Here is a 20,184-nt window from a genome sequence, read left to right on the forward strand (position 1 = left end):
TAAATTTTGCGACAAAAATGTGTCGGTTCAAAAATGGTTTACAAAATGTTTAAAGCGATCAGCACAAAACAAAAGAGAATGTAGCACCCGTGAAAAATACATGACCCAACCACACACCTTCATCCAATTGAAACATGTTCAATACCGCCAGCAACAGTTTCATTCCCTCCAATTTCCGTTGTCGATTTTCCGCATCGCATCTCGAGTGCAATAACCAAACGCGCCCCCTAGCGAAGCACTGTCATGTCAGGCAGTGAAAGCACCCAGACGATGTAATGGATTTTTATCGCACAATAAAAACGAACAAAATTTTCAATAAACACGTTTCTCAGTTCCACGTGAGATAAAAAAAAAAGCTCGCATTATCAAAAGGCTGCGGAAGCAAACCCCGTTTGTGCTCCCATAGTCGTTTCAATTTACTGCTCCGTCTGGTGTTGCGTAATTTTATGTTTTGTTTGGTGATGTTGTCTTCATTTCATACCTTATGGCATTTAAGTACAAATGATAGATGAATATTTTTTCGATGAAGGTGTAATCATCCTATACAATTGTTTAAACAAATTACACCCAATGCAAATCCAATGTCACATTTCTAATCCCCTATATATCGACCTTAATGCATCCGTAGGGAGGTTCAAATCACAAAAGAGTAGGAAAATTCAATCTCCCATATACAATTATTATCATAAAATATAAGGTGCAAACTCATTCTTCAAACCTCAAATAACGAAATTGCTGAAAAGAAAAAAATATCGATATTCAAAACTAAAAAGGCAAAAGATGATTCTTTCTCAGTGGTACTAAAAACGAAATTCTGAAGCAAAGAAAGCATAACGGAAGATCAATTAAAAACAAAAATTTATATATTCACATTACGCTTGATTTCTTATCTTAGTATTCGATCCGGTTTCCTAATTGCAAGTTATTCACAATTTTGATTATTTTCTATACGTTTTGACAGCTCTCGACTACCATTCTTCCATACGCTAGTGCTTGAAGTTTGAGAAATTTGAGAACCAAACGCAGCGCAATTAGTGAGGGGAATATATTTTTATAAAAATCTTCAACAACCAAAGGCTAAAATATTAATTGATCTCTTTTCAATTCATAAGAAATATAGAAATGATATGAAAAATGAAATTTTCAAAATATTTTTAAATATGAACCGCTCTAATACAACAGTTTATACAACTACCCTGAAAAAGAAACCATCCTTAGTTTTGTTCAGCAAACTATGCTGTGCAGTAAATGATGCACCCAATATTGCCACAGAACTATCCCAGATAACTAAATGTAGATTTTCCATTTTCTCCTCTTGCTTTGTTCCCACCAGGTGGCTGTTCCTATGCGCCAGAGTATTACATCAACATCCGGACCGGGACCCACTATTTTCCCAAAGGACTAACGGGATGCAGCGGAATTGGCGTAGGAGGAGGATTCGTCGGAGGCCACGACAGCGGTAGCAAATTCAAATGTGGACTGAACCGCATAGAGGAGAAGCATGTCGAGTTTGCTGTCGACGAGAAGGTAAGCTGGAACTGTGCTGCTAGAGTTGAATGCTCGCTGGTGACGGAAGCAAATAAGTTTTCATTGTCGATTGAAACGTACCTTCTGTTAGACGAACGGTTCAATTGATTCTGTTGCACACTGGAAATCAAATTATCTCACTCTAAAGCTTTCTTTACTTTCGAAACGAATGAAGCCAAGGGATTTGCTGAATTAACAAATTAAAGCTATAATTACTTTTGATTTTCGTAAGGTTAGCTCAAGTCTTGAGAAAAATGCGTCAAAACAGTTATAACAATTTATTCTTCGATGGTATCTTCAAATTATATTGATAACCTTACGTACATGCTTAAATGTAGCAAATTTACTTCGTATTTTCTGATCCATTTCTATCACAGGAATGCTATTTTTTAAATTTGTTCAATGTTAAAATTTACATGAAAATTAACAAAGCAATATACTATTTATGATAATAAATCTTCGAGCTGTTAGTGGAATACCTATAAGTATATGAAAAACCGAATTTACTACTATACCATTTAACTCCACTAGAGTTTGTATCTTTTGACAGATACGCGTATTTCGACCTGAACTGTAAGGCCGTCTTCAGTGTCAATGTACTAGACATATGGTATCTTCGACAAAGTTGTAAAAGTAGCAATATGAAGCAACTTCGTCGAAGACACATTTTTCTGTCTATTATACTTTTTTAGATATGCCATTGTATGTGTACAATCGCTGAAATCATATCAGAGATTTTTTCCAAGTTTTTAAACATTTTTTACTGAATCGATTCACATTTGACCTGCCAAATCGATTCACCGATTCAATCGAATCCTTTGAATCTGTTTTCAAATCGATTCGAATCGGATGAAAATTGACATATATGAAGTTTGAAATGAGACTTCTTCTTCAACATCTTTCAATCACTTATTAAGAGTAGTGTTTGATCCTTCGACCTTGCTCCTGCGGGGTCGGGCGATGAGGGCAGGATCGAACACGTCGTTCGCGTAGAGAAATGAAAAAGCACCGCGGATCGTTAGTAGTGTTTGATCTATTGATCGCGTCGCTTGCGCTTGCGGGGGCGAGTGATGAACACTTGTCTAGCGTACATGCGAGTATCGAATAATATCGCGACTCCGGTTAGGCGTGGTTATATCATGAATCGCATCACCAAACATTGGTGACTCCTACCCAGACAACCAAAATGTACGTATAACGAAATCACCTGGAGGCTCTATATGTGCAAAATTTCACTTATAAGATGTTGCGAAACGGCCTTCTACGTACAAAAGTGGAGGCGATATGCGTGCATATATTATGTGATGAATAATAACATACAATGCGAGTGTATAAATATTCTACCGAACTAACCTGCAATATTATGCGACTTAACTTATGATAACAAATGATGATTTGACAGCTGCTACGGATTGATCCTTCCCTTCCCCGATGACCGTAAGGACGTGGCCGGCGCCGTTATTGATTTTTAAATTTTGAGCTCTCGATTTGGGCACATTGAGAATGGTAAGCTAATCCCAAGCCCCATTCATTGAATCGTTGTGCAACTTCGATTGTTCTGGTCAATCACGGAGTAGCAACAACGAATTGTACGGTCATCTATGCTCATGCTCATGCTCAACATCTTTCAATCAATTATTAAGAAATATTTATCAATTTCAACCAAATGAATCGAATGAAGAGAATCAATTCACCTGATTTAAGGTTCTCCAAACATCGATTCAGAAAATCGATTAATCGGAAAGCAAACATCGATTTTCGGAACATCGATTCAAAATCGCCCAACGCTAATAAAAACGTATCGCGTTTTAGGCCTTTTTCTTCTTCTTCTTATATTTTGATTATTTTACTTCTTCTTCTTCTTCTTCTTCTTCGTCGTCGTCTTCTTCTCAGCTTAGTGGTCTTATAAGCACTTCCGCAGTTCTTAACTGAGAGCTTTATTTGGCAAAATTGCCATTTTTGCATACGAATGTGTGATTTTTTTTTCCTATCTTTATTAACGAGATTTTTAGCCCTGGGCTAGTTCATCTCGGAACCAACGGCTTTACTTCCCTTCCCGAAGGAAGTCGCCACTGAAAAAAAATTTGTGACTATCTCGGGGATGGGATTCGATCCCAGTTCCTCGGCGTTATTGTGTGATACTTTAAGGGTAAAGTCAAAAAATTCACTATTTCTTATATTTAAAACTCATGAATAGTCTCTTTCAGACAAAAGCTTTTATCGCCTGTCGAACGAATAGAAATGTCACTTTCATACTTGGTTTTAATTATTAATCGTGGTTTACGGCTAACCAACCGAGTGGAAGTTTAACAACTACCGAAAAGCTAAACATTACATATACTTTGCAATTGAATTCAAATGGACAAATTGATGTAAAGTTTTGCGAAAAAGTAACACGAATCGAACTCACGACTCCTTGATCTCTAGTTAGGGCGCGTTTCCCCTACGCCACGAGAGGACTCATGGACGTAGAAGTTAACCTGAATTCGATTTCAGCTCAATAATCACGTGGTCCTGAATTCAGGTTAACTTCTGCTTCCATGAGTTCTCTCGTGGCGTAGTGGTAACGCACCCTAGCTAGAGATCAGGGAGTCGTGAGTTCGATTCTCACCGAGAAGACGTGTTACTTTTTCGCAAAACTTTACATCAATTTGTCCATTTTAATTCAATTGCAAACTATATGTAATGTTGAGCTTTTCGGTAGTTGTCACTTTCATAACTTGTAAGGGTTTTCTGTCAAAATGTTCGAAACTCGTTTGCCGTGAATGATCTTCCATTGTCGGATACAAAAACCTCGCAGTTTCCAAAACGTGAAAAATAGTCCTCAGGATTTAATTTGTGAAGTATCGACTGTATGCTTTAATCTTAATTTTCTGGCAACGCAGTCTTTTTTAAGATAAAACGAGGTGCTAATTTGCCCGCGTTTCGACACGGGTATTGTGTTGTCCTCAGGGGGTAAATAAAGTTTTCGTTTTTTGTCCTATGTTTTGTCGAACTGATACCAGACAGTTACAGTTTGACAAAACATAGAACAAAAAACGAAAACTATCTAGGAAGACACAATACCCGTGTCGAAACGTCGGGCAAATTAGCACCTTTTTTTGTCTTAATAAAGACTGCGTTGCCGGAAAATTAAGAATCCTCCTGATTTATTGATTGTTTCTTCGGTAGTGAGCGAACGAACCAAGTAGCACTCCACCCATTTTGAATAGCTGTCCGTTATGATGAGAAAGTTCTTCTCTTTCAGGAAGAAGTGGTCTATATGTATCATTTCAAATAGCCTTGCACTTAACTTCTGTACCATCTCCAAAACACGGTGTACAATAATAAGAAGGTGATATATTTCGAAATCTGACAGCTTGGTGACGACAACATTACTATCCACCTCGAACATATTTGTGGAAAAAACGATCTAGTGCTCCGGATGGTATATGCTACGATAGGAATGACGTCACATGTTTACCAACAAATTTGATGTTTACACTAGATGTTAATTTTTATGCCGTGCTCCAAAGTAACATCCGAATACAATGACGGTTGGAACATGAATGCTTGTTTGTTTGACATATCCTAAGGTGTGGCCCGTTTAGAATTGGAACAAACACAAATTGGAATAATTTGGATATAGGGGAACTTACGTATTCTCGGCAATCCAAGCCGATGCCACGTTTCTTTTGTAATATACTCGGACATCAGCAGATAAATTCCGTGTTTTTCTGTTTACATTAATGCGTTGCTCAATCCTCTATCGATTCACACCTACAGACTAGTCAAAACACTTTTGGAAATGTTTTTATAACGCTGCGAACATCTCTTGTCAGTGTGACTATTGTCGGCAGCCTCAATCTGTTCGGCACAGTAGCGGAACCAGGATTTGGTTCTAGGGGGGTTTTTACAAATTTCAAAAAACTTTTTGAGAAAAATTTTTTATAATGGAATTGAGTCGAAGTATTTGAGTATGTTTTATGTTTTGCATAGTAAAATGAATTAAGAAAGATTACAATAAATTAGCGTGATGCTATTCATCTGCTCTCCCTCTGTGTAGTTTCTTAAACATGTTTTCGAGTTTTTCAACAATGAGAATGAATTTGAGAATAATCTTTAAGAGTAGGAATTTGCAATAAAAATAATTGAAAAATATCAACGTCATATTCATCCCAGATTCCGCTGTCACGAAACGTCAAATGCAGCCCGTCGTTTTCATGGCTGAAAAAGTTGAAAGTATTGTATTAAAAATAAACTGTTCTTAAAATCCTCAGTCAGCGGAGCAGTTTTTCCAAAGATGCAGATAAATCTAAACACAAGGCTTGTTATTTCTAATGCGTGCTACGTTTTCTGGCATGGAATTTCACTCAAAAGTCTATTTATGCTTCAATAAGTTTTTGCTGAGCTGTTCATGTGAGAGATTGAACGGCTTGCGCATGATTGATGAAAACAGAGTGGAATAAGAGAAAAACTCAGCAGTCACAGAAAAAGAAGACCGTCTTCGCGAGTCTCGTCTCAGGTATTCATTAGCTTATTGTAGTAACGATTCGCAGATAATTTTGTTTTTCATAAAACTTTCTCAAAAGTTTAAGAATCACAAAAAACACAACTTTAAAGAATATAACTGTGAAAACTACAGACATTACCAATGTTAATACAAATCAAACTAAGTTACTGCTATGTAGTTGTATGATGTTGATAGTGTTGAATTTCAAAAGTATACTTGGCAACCCTTGAGATTTTTCGGCTCTGAGGGGGGGGGGGATTTGACCCCCCAAAACCCCCCCTTGGTTGCGCCACTGGTTCGGCAACTTTCCCATAAGAACTGCTGGTGAATCAATTCGACAGCTCCAAATCAGTCGCATTTTGAGGCGTGTTCATTTCAATTGAGGACAAATCTGGCGGTATTGTTTGTTCAGTCTCGGAAATCTCGTCAGTGGGAAGCGGACGGAACAAAGAATCATCTGAATTTGGTTGCCGATAATAGTCGAATGGTGCCGAAGCCTTAAGTCTCCCTAATTCAACAAAAATGAGTTCTGTTTTGACTCAAATGTTGAATCCGCCGTAAACAAGAATGAGGGTAATAATTACATTTCACTAAAAGGTGTCGGAACACCAGCGATTGAATAATTTTTAAAACAATGTCCGAGTTCACATATCAAGGAGCAACTCACAGATAAATTGAGTTCTTTTACTGGGATAAAAGTTCAAGACTTTCCAATGATTATGATAATGAAAACTGAATTTATTGTTATACCATTTAAGACTATTAGAGATTGTTTCCTTTGACAGGTACGCGTATTTTGACATCAACGTATACTAGACTCGACAAGAAACAACATCAAATATGAATGAGTTAGGGGGAGATCCCCCAGTACCGGATACTTAAGCCACTAAATTCATAATTCTAAAAATATTTATTCTATGGGCTGGTGTTACCCATTTATTATAAATATTATCATTTTTATAGTGTGCAAAAATAAATTTGAAAATATAAATAAGAATTCTGACATTGCATTTTGATGATGTATTTTAGTACCAAATTGATCGATCTTGAAAGGTGGCACCCAATACCGGACACGATCTGGAAATGCCTCGAATTCTGTAAATTTGAACATCATACATCATGTACACTATAGGAATAGTTTATAATTACTAATGCAATGCATTTGCAACATTTACAAGAATAATTTATGTTTTTCTTAGATTGCAAGATGCCTATCAAAATCCTCTTTTACATATAATGAAAAATAGCACAATGTTGTTCTGAATGTTCATTCTTCTTAATTTCATTGCATGTTTGACACCATGATCGACGGAACCCATGAAAAATGAAAAAAAATTGAGACACTGATGCAATAATTACAAAGATATCATATTACAAATCAGGCTGTCCGAAACTGAGGGACAGGTGGAGCTTAACAAATATTGTAATGTGTATATATTTACTTCAATTATGGTACAAAATACATTCATACTATCAAATTAGGATTATGTTCGATCATGCTTGCGGGATCCAAAGTATTTTTTCATATTCAAAATAATTACTAAATAGGCTCAAAATTAAGAAGATACGTCAATTTTTTAAAGATTTTCAAACTTTTCTACTTTTTTTAAAAAGGCATGAATATTTCAAGGATGTGTTATTCTACGCAAACATTAGTCTACATAAGAGCTTTTTTCCAATAATACACCATCTTGATTGGACCATGATTTCTCAATGTTTCGACTTTGTCCGGTATTGGGTGCTGTCCGGCACTGGGGGATCTCCCCCTATGCATTTTTTAACGTTCGCCTATGTATCTATATGTAACAAGTATGTAACTGAACTATGTGGCCAGTATGTAACTGAAACAAAAGCGGCGTTATAGTTTTGAGATAGGCGGCGTGACGATTTTTAAGTAATCGGTGCGCCAAAATAAGTTCGGCGGCGGCGGCGGCCTAGTACTAGGTACTCGTCTATGATTTTGATCTCGATTTATTCTAAGTGTTACGTCTGTGTCTAAATCCTAATATTTAAAAACAATAGGATTCCCTTTTTATGTGATTTGAGTTAAGAGGAGCACAAGAATTTTTGGCCTCGATAACTTTCGAAAAACAAGCCGCGCCCTAATGTTCAGACATTGTCTGCCACAGCTCATTTCTTTTCAGAGGATCGTACACTGCCTCAAAACAATAAACAGATGGTGGGTCATTAGGGCGCCGCGCATGCCTCTATGTAGAAGACGTTTTCTGAAAACGGACCATATCTTGACTTTTCAAAACATCCAAACATCATCCGGACAATAGCTCCTCCCGTAGAAAAAAGTTAACAGCGCTGTAGAAATGTTTCCAAGGAGAATTCCACCACTTGCTAAGCGTAAAAAGAGTCCATTAGAAGTCGTCTTCCGGTAAAAGTTTTTGTAATAAGTAAAGGCTTCATTTACAACGAGGCTTGCTTATCAGGCGCAAAACTGTACGCCTAAAAGCTTATTTTCGAAACTTTTGGAATTTCTACTAATTATTCATAATTCTCAAAGATCTAATATGCGCAACATCATTTTTACGCAGATATTAAGGATAAATAATCATATTTACGTGATAAAGTAGCCTGAATCCCTTGTAAATGAAGTGGGGCGTATTGCCCAGTTGGGGCGCATCATCCCGGTTTACCCTATACAAATTTCACAACGCTTGCCAATATCTACAATGTCTTTATCAATTATAGGCAACCAAAAGTGATTGCGGAACAAAGAATTCATTTTGACTATTCCAAGATGCGTTAAAGGATAAAATGCTTCTTAAACTATCGTAATCGGTGATCCTGTATCCATCTCAAACTTCTCAAACAGCTGAACTTTTGTTTTCACTGACTTCGTTCCATAACTTGCCTTACTTTCGCTAATCTTGTTCACTTCGAAAACTCTTCTGTTTTTCATAGTTGTTTCTCGTTTCGCCGCAAGCTCAAGCAAGTCCTCTAGTGCAACGGTGTCCTTTTCTACACACAAACGTTCAAAAATTGGACCTGTTTGAAGACCCGGCACGAAAATATCCTTCAGCACATGGTTCAAATGTTCTCCAAATCCCTAGTCAAAATACAACAAGATATTTCGCTAGTGATTTCTCCAGAATTCTCTCCGAGAATTCCTACACGGATACATATAAAAATATCCCCAAGTAGTCTTCTCGAGATACGTCCAGCAATTATTCCGGAGATTTCTTCTGGGATTCCTCCACGGATCGCTGCAGGAGTCATACCAGGAAATCCACCACAACTCACGAATTCCTCAAGGAATTCCTTAAGAATTTCCTCCAGGAACTCTCCCAGAGTTATCACCAGGAAAATGGCTACATTACTTACTTCGAGGATTTTTCCAGATAATTCCTAGGCATCCATTTATGGCCTCAAAAAATCCTCCGGAGATGCCTCCAGAGGCTCTCCCATGAATTCCTGCAGGAATTTAATCAGAAATTATCCTAACTTTGGAAAAATCTCTTACAACATTCCTTTAGCAAAATCTATGCATAAATTTCTTTTGGAAAATATCTTCATGGATTCCTCCAGATATTTTCCTATGATTTCATCAGAAACTTCTCCATCGATTCCTTCAAGGATTATTCTCTAGCAAAATCTCCATAGGGATATTTCCAGGGATTTCTCTACGGAATCCACCAGCAAAACTCTACAGTGATTCCTTCTGGGATACCTCCAAGCATTCTCTAGAGATTCACCCAGAGAAGCCTCCAGAAATCAGTAATATACTTAGATTCTCCAGAGACTCCTCCATGGATTTCTCTAGGAAAATTTATTATAAAAAATCCGTTGAAAAAATAAAGGCTGCATAGCCCAAAAACATATTTGATGTTCCAGGGATTTCCTTAGGAATTCCTTCAGAGTTTTTTTCGGGAATCCATCTAGAAACTTTTTCAGGTATTATAAAAAAAACTTCTAAAGGAAAGGAGTTCCTAGAGGAATCTCTAAAAAAATCACGGAGTAAACCCTGGAAAAATTCTTATTCTTTTTTATTAAATTCCTGGATGAATGGATGAATCTTTTTAAGAATATCTAAAGGATTTTTTGGAGGGATCATAGGAGAATTTTTTAAAGGCCTAGAACAAATCTCTGGAAAAAAAATTGAGGCGAATTCCCTGTAGGTTTACCTAGAAAAATCCTTGGAATAATTCATGAAGCTATTTTCCTGAAGGAATTCTGGTATTTCTGGGAAAATTCCTGGAGGAAACTCACAAGGAATCTCTTGAAAAATTCATGAAGTAATTTATTGTGAAATCTTCGGGAGAATTTCTTATAGAATTCTCAGAACGATCCCTGGAGAAAATCTCAGGAATGATTTCTTGGGGAATCTCGAGAGAACTACCTGAGGAATTTCCGAAGAAAGACTTCACTAGAGATCATATTTGATAACTTGAAAATTCATATTCACTTCGCTAGCAGCACCTCTTAATCCTAATATTTTTAACTCAAAATGTGAGATTTCACTTATAATATGATTTTCATTCACAAGATCTCAAAAATTATTGATAAATAAGTCGCATCCTAATGCGTATGAACTGCTGAATATGATATGTGCAAGTAGCTTCTGAAACAGGTTCCAGGTGCCTTTGTGTCCTTGTTCCCAGAATAGCCATACTCACAAAAAATGCCATTCTAGGGTTCTATATTTCATATAAATCTTAAAGGTGCGAAAATCGGTTCAAAAAAAAAAGTTTGACCCTTAATGCACAATGTGTAACTTTTTTTGTAGCGCCGCTCCAAGTGGTCGCTGAAAGCTTCTTTCGATGAAAAATGTAGTTCGTAAGTTATTACAAAATTGAATCGACTCCGTAACGCCTTTTTACACTTGAGCCTGGTAATTATCAGTTAATTATGGTAAATTGTTATAAAATTGATGATTTAAAAGAGTTGAAAATATTTCATCCCGGTACTAAGATACATTGAATTAAAAATCAATGTTTTTGACAATTACGCCTTAAAAAGAACGTAACTCAAAATTTCGATTGAAGATTTTTTTGAAATTCTGTACAGGGGTGTACAATAGGTATATAAACCATCTGGTGTTTATAGTTTTAACGGCTATTTCCAGGGCCGGATTTACAAATGGGGGGCCCTGGGGCCAGAATGTTGTGGGTTTTTTTTTTCATAAAAAATAAATGGTGGCATAGTAGTTTCTCTTTATAAATTTGCCTTATAAGTTTCATGCTTGATGTTTTGGATAAAGTTTTGATTACCAGATGTTAGGTTTGAACCGCTTCAATGCTCAGAAACGTAAGCTTGGATCAATGGATGTAAGTGACCAAAACTTGATTGCCAGAAAATCGGTTTTAAAGTTTTTCAGCAATGTATTACTTTGTTCAAATTGTATGAGATCAAGTCAATTTTCTACGATTCATGACAAACATTTCATTTTTGAGATGGCAGTACCACCCTTCAAAATAGTTTTATATGTCAGTACATTAACTTGAAATCTATTAGAATGAATCTTTTACTTACATTGGACCCCTCAATTGTAATTCAATGTAACTTGTTTGAAATATATCAAATTAATGTTGGATTTCAGTTTAAATTTGAACTTTTAGTCACCCTACGAAAATAAAAAAAAATGTGTTTTTGATTATTTTTTAGCCTGTTTTGTTTTGATACTGAGTTTTATTTCACAACTTTTAATTTTGTTTTACTCCGTTCCACAAGCTGAATGACGTTTAAAACATGTTTAATTTGAACGATTTGTAGATTAACGGGGTATTAATTAAAAAATGCTCAAAATAAAAGTTGTCAATCCAAAATAATAGGGCAAATGTACCGCACACTACAGACAAGTTCAAAAATCATTTAGAATACAAGGCAAATTAAACTACAATTTAAAATTAGAAACTTAAAATTCTCAAATCATGCGACGGTATTCAAAATATTGGCACCATTCATCGCTTTCTATAATTGTTTTTAAATGTGCAATAATTATCAATTCAGTCGTATTATGTGGGCGCCCCTAAAATATGGGGGCCCGGGGCCATAGCCCCATACCCCCCGTAACCCGAGGAGGAAAGAATAACTCCCCAATAACTTATGCATACCAAATTTTGGTATCATACCAAAAGTAGGTATTGTTCAGTTGTCAATACCTCAATTTGGTATTATAATGGTATTGAATAAAATCTTTGAAACCATTAAAAATATTTCATTGAGGTGATAAACAGCTAATGAGGTCTGCTGGAGGTATTGAACTATTATTGAAAAATTTCACTTTTATATGAAAATCCATAAAGTATTATTGAGGTATTACAATACCTGATCTAGTTATCAGTTTGGTGTTCGTAGAATATGCTTGAGATATTATTTGAGGTATTTTACCTCTTATGCAGAGCTCATTCATACCTCATTCAGGTTGTAAGCATTGGAAATTATCTGGTATGGAATACCTCAGTTTGGTATTCAGAAGTTATTTTCTTCTGCTCGGGAAATGCGGTCCTGGCTATTGCGGAATTTTTCCAGCATGACTCCGAATTCTACATACAGTGTCCATTTTTCGGCCATTTTGCTTGGATACGGAACAAAAATTGAAGCTTGTCCCGGGAAATCACGGGATTTCTCACATTTTCAATAAAACTAGTATTTTTGTCGAAATAGAAGTAAATTTCAACAGCACCATATTGCTACAATAAAATATTAAAGGAAAGTAGCTTTCCATGATAAAAAGTTAATTATAATATATTTTTTTATATTTTATACATGACTTTTTTAATTCTGGTGAATGAACTATACCAAAATCGAAGCTTGATATAAATATTTTGCCATAATATTAATACAATTTGTTTCAACAATTGAAAAGAGAAATTAGGAAGATCAAAAGAAACGTTTACAGTGAATAATGTTAAAAGTTAAATACTGAGTTAGGCCACAGTCTAAAACTTTTAGTGGAAGTGGAAGTTTTAAATTGTGACCATGAGATTAATGCAATTACTTTTCCGACAAATAGTACATAAAGGCAATGGTTTGATTGTCATGGATAATTTACCCTTAAAAAAGGAAATCTGTGGCCAATCGTCGAGGAAACCAAATAAAATTGTTTGTCATTGAGCTACCATATTATGGATCAATTTTCATATTATGGATCAAATTGTGACATATTACGGATCAGTACGCAAAATCAAGAGATTTTCAACTCAATGCATCTGTATTGCATGATTTGGCGAAAATTAACAATGTGTCACATATAACTGCAAAAAGTAGCAGTGTTAGAGCTAGACACAAGGGTAAAATGGCATTTTTTGTGATACTGCATTGTAGTAACCAGTGATGGAAAGTGGCGAACGCTTCATCTGAACTGGAACAAAAACAAAACCAAACGCTCCCGAGCGTCAGAGCGCTGGCTTACTCGCATCTGTCGACTCCCGAGTAACTGAAGCTAAAAGTGATTCGCGAACGTGTTCGGAGCTGCTCAGAGTCATATTGTGCTTTTGGGAAAAAAGCTGCTTACCCTCCGAGATTTATGGTTTTCAAGGGCTTTTGACTACAAACGAGTAGTTAACTGTCGATATGATGGTTATACAATTAATTTGTCTGTCAAAACCATAATAAATCACACCTTGCTCGGTTACTCGCGAGTAAACGCTCGCGAGCTTGTTGCTACTTCTTTTGACATGTTCTCCCGAGCAGACGGGTGCGGGCTTACTCACACCTAGCCAGATCCCGAGTCTGTGATGTTTGTTATGCGTTGGTATACACTCACGAGCTGCTTCGTGATGCGAACTTTTCCAGCACTGGTAGTAACTGAGACATGTACTGTTTTTGCTCTACACCAAGTTTTCCACCCATTTTTGTCTGCTAAAAAATTAAATTTACAAACCTTGATGTTTTACTAATTTTAACCTTAGTGCTATTGTATGAAAACGTCGAATCTAATGCTTAAAATGGTAGAAATCTACTTACTTTGGAAGTGAACCATAACCGTGGTAAACAATCGTTTCATGGTCCATATTATGGATCACTAGTTAGAAGTGGTAATATTCGGTATTTATAATCAACAACCAAGAAAAATGTTTTCCAAAGATGAATTCATACTAAATCGAAGCGAACGAGCATGTTTTATGCTAAAACATTTGAATTTTTCCACCTGTGGGAGCTTATGAATGCTGTCGGCACTTCTTACAGAAAACGAACATATAATGATAGCTGTGTGGTACCAACTAAACATTTGTCAAATACACCGCTATTTAGCAGTTGAATGTTGTGTTAAACATTACAAATGGTAGAAGACAAATAGTATAACATGGGAAAAAATATGTTTTACGTCAACGTTTATGTTTTGAGCGAGTTATCCGATGTTGAACGCCAAAGTGATCCGTAACTGTGTGGGCCAGTACCAGTCAAACCTCTCAATTAAAGTTAATTACTGAAGTTTAGATGTACCTTCAAATTGGCTTTTTCAGCCTAGGCTAATAATAAGTAAAATGACATATAAACATTAGTGTACTTCCATGATTGTTTGGCCATTTCATGAGAACAATAACCTTTTTATTCTATTGTATCGAATAATGCTTGAGTTTGACAAAAATGTCATTGTTTTATCCTTAAATCTAGTGGTTTGCCTTAAATTTTACGTACATTTTGGGTATCCCGGGATTCTCGGGAAGTCAGATTTTTCCCGGGACACGGGAAATCTCGAAATTTATCAAATCCCGGGATTTTTTTTTCCTGTGATGTCCCGGGATGGACACTCTGCAGTCTACTTTTTATAAAGAGTATAGCCAAATAACGGTCTACTTTTCATACCGATAGAAACATTGCTGAAAATTGCTACTTTCAACACTAATATCAGTATCGAAAAGTAGCACTTTTCCGTACTGTTTTGAGAGTTATCAAATTGACGTCGGATTTGATCCATACGTGATTAATTCAATTGCTCTGAATTTCTCAATGACTCAGTCAACTAGGTTCTGATTCTTCATCCGTTTGACGAACCAAATTGAGTCGGATTCGGATCGTAGATTCATATGAAGGAAAAGAAGCAAGAAAACTATGAGAAATTCTGAGTTGAAATAGGACGTAGAGGAGGCAGTAGAATCCAATAGTTCACTACTGAAAAGATGGGAGCTTAAGAAGCGATTCGTGTATTCGTAATTAATAAATACTATTCATACTATTTATAAACAATTCAGCACACGAATGACTTATCTGGCTGAAAGTTGTATACGGCGTCTTCTTGATATGTCTTTGAAAATAGATTGAGCCATGGAAGTATGCAAATTTGAAACTATGCATGAATGTCCATACGGATTTTTTTTTTATTGAAATATACTTATTCTGCCAAGAAATACTCCAACTTTAAGGTGAAACAGTTTGGAATCAACTTCTAAGATTGCACTAAAACTTCAAAGGCACAAATCTCGCGAAGAAAGCATCCCATAACAGTGCACTTTTTATTTTGGCTTTGTGCACTAGCAGAAAGCTTAAAATAAGAAGCTCAGGAACATTTGCCAACTATTCCTCCAGTTTTGTGTCTTTGAAAACGTGAGTAGGTGGAGAAGTCGGCCATTGTGCCGGCCATCTTTGCATTTCGAGATGTTTCACCTTAACAGCATTTTTCGTAATTTCAAAATATGTTGTGTGTAACTCGTAGAAAAACTCGATTAGTGGGAATAGTCATTACGCAACTGAAACCAGTACTGTAATGATTCATTACGCAACGCTTTCTCATTACGCAACTGTTTTGAGTTGTGTAATGAATCATAACACAACAATTTTTCAGAAATTGTAAAATAATAGTGAAGGCATTCCGATATTATTTCTGATACCTTCAAGTGGTCTTCTACGAAATTGCAAAAAACAAATTTACGACTCGCGCTGTAAAAATCATCATTCTGCAACATGTTCCGTAAACTACTAATGGTACACGAAGGTAAAATGTGTTCTGCGTAACTGCTACTCTGTTTGATGGGCTATTCTCTGTTTAATTCATGTTTAATTCAAGTTTAACTATCCATAACTGTGGAATGGCTGTTCTTGACCTGTAACTCAATAGTTTTTTCATGAGCTATTACTGAAAGCTTTCATTGCCAAGATTCCCTGCGCAAAGAAAAAAATATAATTTACATCTATTCGAATAAATTATATCGTCTTACCAGTGTTATGTTTCCATCGTCACCAATGTTACATGAAGGTGGATGCAGCAGTAAAGAATTTCTTCAAAAGCATAAAACAAAAATGCACTCCCGGGAAATACCTTGAAATGCGGGAAATGAAATCCGCAATGTCGCGGAAGCGTGATTATTTATCTGAATCTCATTCCCAGAACGTTCCATTCAACCTAGAATAACATCTTCTCCTTGCTTATGTTTCATTGCAGCCGTGTCTTTCTCCAAGACAGTGCACCAGCAGCGAGACGTATGATTTGGTAAAAGCTTCGAATGGAAAGGGCTCCTGCGGAATGGCAATCCTAAAGCATAGCTCCACTGCCTGCAATAATAGCAACAGCAACGGCTGTAATAACAACAATGGCGCCTTATCACAGCATCAGCCAATGCCAAATGCAGTCGCCATGAGCCCTATCATGCAGAAAAACCTTGGAATGCAGCATTACCGGAGCATTGAATGTACGTTGAACAATTGGTCTCTTTTGGCTAATGATAAGTTCTGGTTTATGAATAGAAGATGCTTTTTTATTATTTTAGCCCCATCTCCAAGACAGCGATGTCGCATCCGAACCAATCCTTGGCTGACGACAATAGATGGATCTCTGGCCAGCACAAGCTTGAAGAAGACCGACCAAGATTCAGGCTCAACGACCTCGTCCGGCATCAAGTCCAGCAGCGGCACCGATGACAATAGGAAAGACTCCAAGTAAGAAAGCGTGATATCCAATTAGTTTGGTTGAAGGTTGCGATAAATTGGTTTCATTGCAGGAAATTCAACGCTCTATCGGATTCCGATTCCAGTTCCTCGACGGAGAAGGTGATTAGCAAGAAAATGCTGACACCGCGAAGCACGAAGAAGGCCATCTCGGATCTGTCTCGGATGGATAGCAAGGCGACAACGTATTGCTCAAATCTGGACAGCGATGAAGATGCTACACTCAATGAGATGATGGGAAAATTCGATGAAAGCTACCACTACGAGAAAGAGACTGATATTTTGAGGTGGGTTCAATAATTTCTAATTTACTGAGCATTATGTTACCGTTTTATTCCTGTTTCGTAGTTGCAGCGATTCGGATCCAACTGATTGTCCATCGGACATTGACACCGGTCAGGACGCGGGAGACGAATGTGACACCGATGACCTGCTGGACTTGGACTTCATTGATACTGGATCGGTTCAGGAAGTTACCGATAGAGAAAACTATCGAAATACTGGCAGCTGTTCCTACCATAACTTCCCAGAAAGACGTTCATCGAAACACCGGGGTCGAAGTAAACGCAACAGCGAAAGTGGTGGTTCAAAGAGACGAAAGAAATTGGTTCGCACTAGAAAAAAGACAATCGATGGCTCAACCGGAGGATCTGTGCCAGAAAGCTTATCGATGAGCAGGGGTTGTCGAAGTCTTGGAGGAACTCCCGTTTCACTGAGGAGAAATCAATCTGAGGAGAGAACACCAGCACGAAACGCTCCTCTTTCGAACAGATGCAATTCGCTCACATTCACTGAAGTGCATTCGCTGCATAGTCGAATACTAGCAATTTCGGAAAGTGAAAAAGCACTACTAAAAGCAGATCTAGAAGCGGACGTAAAATACAAGCAACTAATCCACGAGGCCGAAACGATACTGTTTTCTATGAAAACCAACAGTGTGAAGGAACTGAAAGAAATCAAAGAACCACCAACGATTTGCAGTCCACGAAGGGTTTGTAATCCACCTGCGAACAAACGCGTTGAAATGCTTCGTAACTGTGAAGCAGACCTTAAACGTGAGCTTTCGAAAACATGCACTCAAAAGTGTGCGGAAAACGGAAACGAACTTAACCCCGTGGAAGGAATCATCGTTAACAAAAGACTCGAAGTGCTGCGCTACGAAACCTCTATCTCAGCACCGAACAGTCCGAAAAATACACGAGTTATTCCACGAAAAACCCATGTGACTAACTTCATCAACCAGAACCATTGTCCGGAGCTGGCGCGTCGCCAAAGTGACCACGAAAATGACCTGAAAAGTGCCAAAATGTCCCCTCAAGCCACCATTTACGAGCGGAACATCGTTCCTCCGAAATCCCCCGTCATAACCCGGAGGCGATTCCGGAGCCAAAGCCCAAAGCTGAACATCGTATCGGATTCCGACTCGGATACGGACCTGAGCCGAAATCTTGACAAGAACCTCCACAAGAGCAAATCCAATAAGGAGAACATTTCCTCCACGAGGAAGAACATTACAGGGAAACAGATGAACAACTTTAGGCACACGATCCACGCGGCTGGTTCGGTGGGCGAAGAATCCGGCTCGACGCTAGTTCCTCCTAGTGGTAATACTGTGATCTATTCGAGCTCGTTGAACGAGAGCGACCTGAAGCGTGGAATGCACAAATCACCGCTGATGTCATTTCGGTCGGTGGACATTGGCAATACGCTAACCGACGACAGCTACTGTCCGCAGAGTGAACCACTGAAGCGCAAGATTTACTCCGGCAGTTCTACGTTCGAAAAGATTCAGAGGAGTCTCGATGCGGATCCAGGTTAGTGTTTTTTTTTTTCAATTTTAACCATTTAGAATTTTTTCTGTCGTTGCCTTGAAACAGTTTGATTTCTTCTTCCATAAGTAAAATAGATAGGGTATCCTAATATGACCTTTCTTAATATTTCTTGATTTGTTTAAGCAGTAGAAAGCATTAACCTAAAAATGATAATGTCGCTACTGTTCGTATTACCAACATCTAGTTTGGCATGCGCTGACAGTCTAAGTACCGGGTCTCAAAGTGTCAAATCAATTCTTAAAACATAACAAATCATCGTCTACAGTGAATAAACATTGAACAACTACAGTTAAAGGTACTTATAAATAAATTCAGCTTTGTGATAACAGCGCCACTAGCGTTCTACTACTAATATTTTTATTGTTTAAGCAGATATTGCGTTCCATAGTTCAAGAAAGGATTGTTGGTATTGATCTTGGAGGGAGAAACCAATACAAAATTTCTGTACGTCATAGTGAGCCGAGATTCCGCAGTCACGAACTGTCACTGCACTGAGGCAAAAATACTTAGGTTTTCCATAAATCATGACTTACGAACCAGCCAAATTATGGTTTCATTGCACGGTTAAACATTTCGAAAATGGGATCATAAGTTTCATAAGTGAGAGCTTTGAATTCTTTAACAACAATTACTTGAAATAATTATCATAGCAATCGCTAGAAGAACTACTCCGCTTTCGATGTTGGGTAAAACTTAATCGAAAGCAGATCACATGTTATCGAAACATGTCAATTTTTGCGCTCACCTGAAATAAAAGGCGAACAATGTTGTCGATTGATTATTCGAATTTAAATAATATCATTGCGCTCAATACCGAATTTCATTGATTGACTTATGAAATTTATTACTGAAATTCTTCACCAAAATCATAAGTAAAACTTAAATTTTTTAACAATAATCGTTGTGGCACCAAACCATAATTATTCCTTAAGAAATTATTAAGTTTTCTTGCCTCAGTGTGTGAGCCCAGATCTCAAACATTGGACTAACATGGAAAAAGCGCGTAACTGATTAAAACACATTATCGCATTTCATAAAAAGTGACAAAAAATGAATGAAAACCAATTCATACACAAAATGTAAGTAATGTCACGTGAGCACCTTCCAACTGATTGAATATAAAGCATTGAAAAACGCATCGTTTTACTTTTTCCAATGAAAATTATTATTTATTGCATAGAAAACTGTGGCCCTTTTTCCATGTTTGTCAGAAAAGATCTAAAGTACACTGAGGCAAAAAAACTTAATAATTTCTTAAGGAATAATTATGATTTGGCGCCACAACGATTATTGTTGAAATGTTTAAGTTTTACTTATGATTTTGGTGAAAAATTCCAGTAATAAATTTCATAAGTCAATCAATGAAATTCAGTAATAAACGGAATGATATTAACTTAATTCGAATCATCAATCGATAATGTAATTCGCCTTTTATTTCAGGCGTGTTCAAAAATTGACATGTTTTGATAACATGTGATCTGTTTTCGATTAACTTGC

At 37.1% G+C, this 20,184-nt stretch overlaps 1 protein-coding gene across 2 annotated transcripts in view; it reads left to right on the forward strand.

Moving 5' to 3' along the window:
• Positions 1–20,184, forward strand: part of LOC5568868 (myb-like protein A) — a 397,347-nt gene that overhangs the window by 365,920 nt on the left and 11,243 nt on the right. For both annotated transcript variants that reach the window (XM_021842690.1, XM_021842691.1), the window contains 5 exons: positions 1,334–1,527; positions 16,353–16,599; positions 16,678–16,846; positions 16,909–17,142; positions 17,204–18,669. In XM_021842690.1, coding sequence (XP_021698382.1) covers positions 1,334–1,527; positions 16,353–16,599; positions 16,678–16,846; positions 16,909–17,142; positions 17,204–18,669 — 2,310 coding nt within the window. The remainder of the gene's footprint in view (positions 1–1,333; positions 1,528–16,352; positions 16,600–16,677; positions 16,847–16,908; positions 17,143–17,203; positions 18,670–20,184) is intronic.

Source organism: Aedes aegypti, chromosome 2, assembly GCF_002204515.2.
Source record: "Aedes aegypti strain LVP_AGWG chromosome 2, AaegL5.0 Primary Assembly, whole genome shotgun sequence".
Taxonomy (NCBI): domain Eukaryota; kingdom Metazoa; phylum Arthropoda; class Insecta; order Diptera; family Culicidae; genus Aedes; species Aedes aegypti.